The following is a 7,350-nucleotide window of genomic DNA, read 5'->3' on the forward strand; positions in this document are numbered from 1 at the left end:
CAATCATTAATGTTTGGTTCTATCACTCATTGTTACCTGTTTATCTATGATGAGTCATATGTTTGAGCCAAAGCATCAGGTAGATAATCAGGCAGAGAATCCTTCAGAGAACAGCTGACCTTTGTCTTTTCTGTGTCACCGCTGGCAGACCACTACTGTGTGTTTGCCAGAGAAATCTTCCATTAAATGCTTCAAACTTAGGTACACTATTTTGTTTTTACAAGTCAGTTAATTAAGTTAAATCTCGACAAATTACTTTTTGATTTTCTCTGTGTGGTATATTTGAGTTCTCTTCATAACTTGTACAAAGTTTTAGTTTAGAGTTCCACAGCAGATCTGTGCTATAACTAGAAGTTCTTTATGTTTCAGGAAAAAACAAACAAACAAAAAAAACATGTTGAGATAATCAGAAAATATCCACCACAATTGTGAGTGAGGTACAATTCCCAGATTTTTCTTTAGTTCCTGCCCGAGAAGTGACACAATTTATCTTGTCTACAAGCTAAAGGAGGTATTATAGTGTGATAAAAGAAAAGAGAAAGGATATGGCTTCTTTACGATATCAGACAGATGTTCATACAAAATATGTTATTTTAGTAGGGGAAAAAGCCTCTGGAGTGATGTGCAAATAATTTCTTGTTTGGCCTCTCACTTTAACATCATATCTAATGTTTCATATCACTGATTTGTCTTTGTTCCTGCTAAACTCCTTCATGCTAAATTATCCTACACTGTTTATCATCAGCCCTTACAGAAAAAAAAACTCTTAAGTACAACCTTACACAATCACTCTCATGTTGGAGATTGAATCAGTTCACTCTGTTGCCTGATACCATTTTCTTTATTTGATTTACTTTTCCCGGGGTGCTTTCAGTGAGCCAAAGTAAAGTCGGTTCGGCACTCTCTGCTCTCTGTCTGATAGAGAACCAGCACACAATGCTCTCAGCTGAAACTAGCTTAAACAAACAGTGTAGGGAAAAGCAAACAGTCAGGGAAAATCAATGGAAACGACATTTGTTTTCGATGGTGTGATTTAACACTGGTAAAATGCAAAAATTATAAATGTCACATAAGTTGTTAAGTATTTAAACATGATTTAAATAACATGTACAGCAGTTTTTGTGAATGACCTGCATACAAATGTTACTGAGATGGCACTCAGTTGAATTAGCTCTTTGTTATTTTAGTGGCCACTGCTCTGAATAACATCTTTATTAAAAGGTAAACAGATCGGATATCTTACTGCAGTTCATATTTATTCATATCTCATGCATGGTGTCTCCATTTCAGTATTAAAGACATCAGTCTCCACATGGTACCGCTCTAAACACTGAGGCTTCCATTTGGCAATGCCAAAATGAATATGTAATGGTTGCATTGTACACCATAGAAAATTGATCTGTTTTGTACATATCTGTAACAATATAAAAATAGCAAATACTATAAGTAAAGACAAAAATATTTTATGACACGTACATTAAAATAGCATCTTTATATTTTGTTTACTGGCATCAGGAAACTTAAAAGGCAAGTTTCACTTTGGAAGAGTGTCCTCATTTCCAGCACACAATGTCTACAGTAAATACAACTTCATGTATCGAAAACTTTGAGAGTGTTAGTCAGCAATAGTGTTCACATTTATTGGTTTTCTGACTCTCCACACAGTATGGTCCCACTCCCACTCATAATAACATAATAAACTCTATAATAGTGATCTGAATTCTGATATAAAAAAAAAGAAATTAAATATAGTATGTGCATTCTGTAAATTTGTGTTACTAAAATTATGAAGACATTTGTATGTGAAATCATATAAAGAAACTTGGAAAGGCTCATATGCACTGCAAAAGTTTCAACAGTGAGGTATTAAAAAACCAATTAGATACATAAATAATCAGATAGAAAAACACATTAGAAGCACTGTGACATCTGGGTATGGATTCACTGAAACACTTAATGTACTGAGTATATGGTAGAATGTAAAAGTATGTGAGCTAATAATCACCTACTTTTCAAAGAAATAAAAATAGAACACATTTCTACATCTACAGTGTCAGTTCCTAAATATTGTAGATTTAAGTTTAAGCAGGATAGCATTTTCAAAAACTGAAAATGATCTACCAACATGATGTTTTACTTCAAGGCTGTACCTCATTGGCACAGACATGTAGACAAAAGTGACAAACTACACTTCATTTTCTTCTGTTTGCAAGATGAAGTGACATTTCTTCACAGCTCAATGATTGTGAGAACATACTGAACACTCACCAAGTGAGATGTGGACATATAGTGCAAGCACTTGACTGAATTTCAATAACGTTGCTTCTAATGCTTTGTATAAAAAAATTACTATGAAGTTGAAGCAAGCAAAGCTATAGGACAACAAAAGGGGTTAAGTAACATCTTTATGAAAACCTTATTGCAGTGTAACAAATCCTCTCTTTCTCTGTTTTTCCAAAGTGCATGGACGTTGACGTCATCACTAGAGTGCATTTGCAAAAGGTTTAGCTTTTTGGGTACGCAGAGACCCGAAAGATATCAAGACAGTTTGCAGTGATGAGGGCACCGGTCAGCTGCCTCCACTGTCTGGTAGTGGGGTTTCTCATTTTGTCCAGGACCAAGTGCAGATCCTGGATCATGTCCCTGTAGCTGTCTCCATAACGCAGACTCCATGAGTACAGAAAGTCATAGGCAGGCTTCCACATCGACTGCAACACATCAGGAAACAGGGAATTGATTTGTATTTGCACAAATCTTGTATTACTTGCAGTGTCAGTGCATACCGTTAAACTGACCTGGGGACTGACTTCTCCGCTCTTCCCTCGGTGTGGTGCCTCGTAGCCGGCAATCTGAGCGCTGGAGAGTTTTCCCATCTTCTCAGCAAGCTCCCGCCATCGAACCCCAAGCTCCACAGCAGTGGACAGGATGACTGTGTTCTGAATCAGCTGGGCCACAAGATTCACAGAGTCCATCTTGAGCAGGCCCTAGGATGAAAAACACAGAGATAAGCACCTATAAAACCATGCATACAGGCTGTGACATTGTCATAGCATGGATGGTGGGTTGTGTGTGTGCCAATTACAGTGTGAATTCATCAGAAATATATTGTTATTATCTACTTACCACCATGAGTTCATGCAGAAACTTTCTCCTGCTCTTCTCAGTGTGACAGTCTTCCTTCAGCTTTTCCAGAACACAAGCCACCTTATCAGCCTCAGTTTCAGCATGCCTCCTCGTAATGCTGTCCAGCGTCAGGTTGCTGTACCCTAAAGCATCAGCCAAACCCCTCCAGCTGGTTATGTGCTCAGTGACCAGTGTCTGGATGGCAGAGTACATGTAAGTAAGCTTCTTGAAGGGCAGCGTCATGTTGTCCAAGAGGACCTCGCTGGTGAGTCGAATACTGGTGAAGTCTATCACCTGGTCTCTGGTTATGAGCTTGATGTTTTTGCAGTGAACCAAACCAGTCCTACCTCGCAGAAACCCAATATACCACTCCTTTACTTTTGAATTACCCACTGACCTAACGGTCTCTCTGGAAAGGAGAGCCACAGTGTCCCCCTTGAAGTACTCTAGAAGGTAGTCTACACGTGGCTGACGGAGAACTGACTTCAGGGCTACACCATACCACTGAAGGTTCACGGGTTTGTCTTCAAACTTGGGGAGATCTGGAACACTTTCCTCTGGAATGGGCAGTGTTCTTGCTATTTCAGTCCGCCTCTCCATCTTCCTTGGCACTCGCTTTTCTGATCGAATGGGTGCTGCGGGAGGGGAGGGCACCTGGAAATGTGCAGCAGTGGCAGTGTTTGATTCCTTCACTTGTAGATCTATTTGAAAGGGAGTCATTTCTGTATTGCCAGTACAAGATAGTGCAACTGGAAGATGTAAAACTGTCCCTATTTTGAGCTGACTTTGCCTCACTTCTTTCTGTTTGTCCTCAGGTTTGATTTGAAACACAGAGCCTGCGATGCTAACCATGACATGCAGGTCATTCAGTTTATCTGGTTTAAACCGATGCTTTCCCCAAAGCTGCAGCACAAGCGGAGGCAGGTTTTTGTTGCCTCTACATATATCTGAAAATGGAAGCTTTGGTGGCACGTCCTCGTGACAGCAGACAACTATTACAACCTTGAATGATGGATGGATATACCTGGGACCATAAACTGCTACAGTGATTTGACGGTCAAGGTAATCCCATACTGATGTAGCAGGGGACTGGATTGCAGAGGCCTCTGCGACTGCAATCACATAAAAATGTGTCTTCAGGTCCTGGAGCTTCATCTTCATCACGTTCTTGTGAACGCAACAGTCGTCCACTTTTAGATAAGGTCCCCCTCTTTTGTTGGACACCAGCCCGACCACAGTGGTCATCACCTGACTTAACGGGTCATTCTTCACCTCCCCGGACAGTTTCATCTCCAGGGAGATACACTCCTTTGTGTTGATGTTGCTGAGGACCACCTCTAGAAACGGACTCATAGTTGTCATGTAGTTGTTATTGAGTCCAGGAGGAGGGTCTAGCATTGCTTTCAGTGTAACTTCCTGGACTTCCCCAGGAGGAACATGGCCCTCCGGGATATGGATGCTAACTTCTGAGTCTGGCAGCTGTACTGAGCCTCCAGTGTGGTCGATCCTGCAGATAACCTGAAAGCCAGTAGCCTGTGTCTGAGCCCATCCGGGGCTCTGGCTCATCAGATTTAAGTCCAGGCATGAGCGGGTTAGCTGCCTGTGGCTCAGCCAGGCCATCTTATAGGCCTCTCTGTCATTCTTTAGCCATTCAAAATCTGGGTTCAGCACGGGTGCAGGCATTTTGAAGCTGTTGTCCCGTTTCGGCTCTTTTCTCTCCAGATCATCCAGAATGTCGGAGGCACTCCTCCATCTCCCAGATCTGTTGGAGACTTTTTGTTTTTTTTCCAAAAAGTTCCCCACATTGCCCTCATCTGAAGATGTGCTGATGACATCATCGTTATTTGTGTCCAGATGGTTTTCATTTTCTCCTTTTTCATTCGTTGTGTTGGAAATGTGCTTGTCTGTGCTGTTGTGTACAATATCATCTAAGAAAGGGTTGGATCCGGAGAGTTTGTTCCAAAAAGGATTTTTTGTCTGAGATGGATGTGCGACTTCTGGCTGTAAAAGCGGCCACTCAGACGTCTGTGTGATTTGTGACACATACCCACCTGTGGAAAAAATAGCTTGGTTCAGTTAACATTATCAATATGTAGTTTATTCAAATCTAGACCACAAGCTGCTTATGTTTCAAAATTAGAACTTTACCATTCAGGTTGTTGCTTGTTGTGGTATCATCACTCAGGTCGATTAGTGTCCCCTCAGATTTACTCCGCATTAGACTACCAACCCGACGGAAGGACCTTGCTCTTCCAGCTGCCATATTTTCATCTGTAAACATCAAAACAATGTAGTTTAAATTTCTCAGTCTCTTTTTCCTTTTGCTTGCCTACAAAACATTACTTTATTCCTGACTTTACGTTATTCCTTAATCAGTCTAATCAGGGGTCCTGAAATAGAACAAAAATTAATGCTGTAATCTATTAATCGACAGAAAATTAAGCTGTAACTATTTTGAACATTTTAAAACCATTATTTAAGAAAAATATCCATCAAAATATCCAATTCACTGGCTCCAGCTCCTTAAATATAAATATTGGCTTGTTTTTCTTGTCTTCCATCACTGAATATCTTTGAGGTTTGGACTATTAGTCAGACAAATCAAACAATCTGAATACGTCAGCTTGGACTCTTGGTAATTGTATCACTTCCAAATGGTTAATCAATAAAATAATAGGCAGATTAATTTATTAAAGTGATTGTTAGCTGCAGCCCTTAAGTTACCGCTTAGCAGGCATATATCTTGAAATGCTGTGACACATGACAACAAGAGGTCTCTGCGCAATAAAACACCTGTGAGTAAAGTTATTGTTCAGTCTCGTATATGTTTCCTTCAGCACAGTGAGCCCCAGGCTTTCTGTGGGGCGTCTTGTATGTTACAGAAAATTGTTCCAAACGTGGAATAAAGCCTGAACTCTTCAGTCTGTCACTTGTTTGCGTAAAAGGACACTACCCATTCATGACTTGTCACAGTGAGTCAGTCATTAATAATGTGGTTTCCTACACCAGTGCACAAAAACAGGTTGGTCTTGTCAAGCCTAGACACCCTAGTCGGTTCTCTCAGCGCTTCTTGCTATGATCAAAGTGCCACTGTCACTGTACTACCGAGAATAAAAACTGTCTACACTATTGAAATACTGCATGGCAGCTGCTTACTTTGTGCGCATTCTACTGGATTTCCTGAAGTATAGTATCGTGCTCCATGATTAAACTGTTGTGATCATGCGCATATTTTGATGTAATCAGCTGAAACTATTCTCAAACAAATCTTACATTTATTAATAATCCATACAGAACAAGAAACACTCAGCAGCACAGATTCAGACATAAGCGCTTCAGCTGAAGGCTCACACCAGCAAGTGTCAGTGTCTGAACAGGTGTGTATGCCCTCTGCAGTTACATATTAATAAAGCATAACCTTGCTAGGCTACTTCCTGATAATAAAACTCGGAAACAAAAAGTAAGAGAATAAAGTTTGATCTCACCGTCGGCATGAGACGTTTATAGTTTTGCTTCGGCGCGTTGGCAGTAAAGGAGGCCAATCCACTGTCATTTACACTTTTTTTTTTCCTTTAAGGAATATCTCTAAAGCTCAACCTCCTCCTCACGTTACAGCCCCTGTGCTCTGTTTGCTCTCAGGCACGGAGCATTTTGGGACTAGAAGTTTGAAATAACACAGGAACCCCCTTCGGAGGAGTGGCCTCTCCCGGGTCGGTAAACTACGACGCCCAGAATGCAACGCTCTGTTTACGCACGAGACTTACAACACCTGAAACTGAGCGATACCTGTAAGTTTCGACAGGAGCCGGAGGTCGGTGATAAGCACGCCGGAAAGGCTAACAAAACATGCCAACACACACTGGAGAGCACTACTTACTCGATGAGGAGATACGAGAAAGAAGGTTAACCCACACAGTTAGCTCTCAGCCTAATGTAAAGGAAAGTATTAGTAGAATGTGTTGATGCACTCTCATGCAGCTTCTGCGGTCCACGCAGCAGCGGAAGAGTGTGGCAACCAAAAGCAGGTGCTTAGGCCTATATAATTGTTGTGGTTTATTTGTAAGCCAGAGATAACAAACGAAGGTCGTGTGTCATGATAGTATTTCTCCCTCTACTTCTTTCACTCTCACTCATTTGACACTCAGTAATTGTGTTGGTTTGTTTTTTATTGATTTGACTGTGTCATTATCACTGCTGTTTTGAGTGAGTGTAGATCAAAGCCAAAAT

The 7,350-nt window shown here is 40.9% G+C and overlaps 1 protein-coding gene across 1 annotated transcript; it reads right to left on the reverse strand.

Moving 5' to 3' along the window:
* Positions 1–1,167: 1,167 nt before the first annotated feature.
* macc1 (MET transcriptional regulator MACC1) lies at positions 1,168–6,777 on the reverse strand. Its single transcript, XM_018688336.2, has 5 exons — positions 6,609–6,777; positions 5,272–5,394; positions 3,124–5,174; positions 2,796–2,984; positions 1,168–2,708 (listed from the first exon to the last, which is right to left on the reverse strand). Exons 2-5 carry the CDS (start codon positions 5,384–5,386, stop codon positions 2,505–2,507), a joined length of 2,559 nt encoding a protein of 852 aa, XP_018543852.1. The 5' UTR covers positions 5,387–5,394; positions 6,609–6,777; the 3' UTR covers positions 1,168–2,504.
* Between the last annotated feature and the right edge of the window lie 573 nt (positions 6,778–7,350).

The sequence above is a fragment of the Lates calcarifer genome, linkage group LG15 (assembly GCF_001640805.2).
Source record: "Lates calcarifer isolate ASB-BC8 linkage group LG15, TLL_Latcal_v3, whole genome shotgun sequence".
NCBI classification, from domain to species: Eukaryota; Metazoa; Chordata; class Actinopteri; family Centropomidae; genus Lates; species Lates calcarifer.

Bases quoted from the DNA above. Each gene is read 5' to 3' on its own strand.
- macc1 (XM_018688336.2), bottom strand. From the start codon at position 5,386: ATGGCAGCTGGAAGAGCAAGGTCCTTCCGTCGGGTTGGTAGTCTAATG. The intron at 2,985-3,123 runs GTAAGTAGATAA...TTTTCATCCTAG, and splicing joins TTCTGCATGAACTCATGGTG to GGCCTGCTCAAGATGGACTC. The intron at 2,709-2,795 runs GTCAGTTTAACG...GATGTGTTGCAG, and splicing joins GCGGAGAAGTCAGTCCCCAG to TCGATGTGGAAGCCTGCCTA.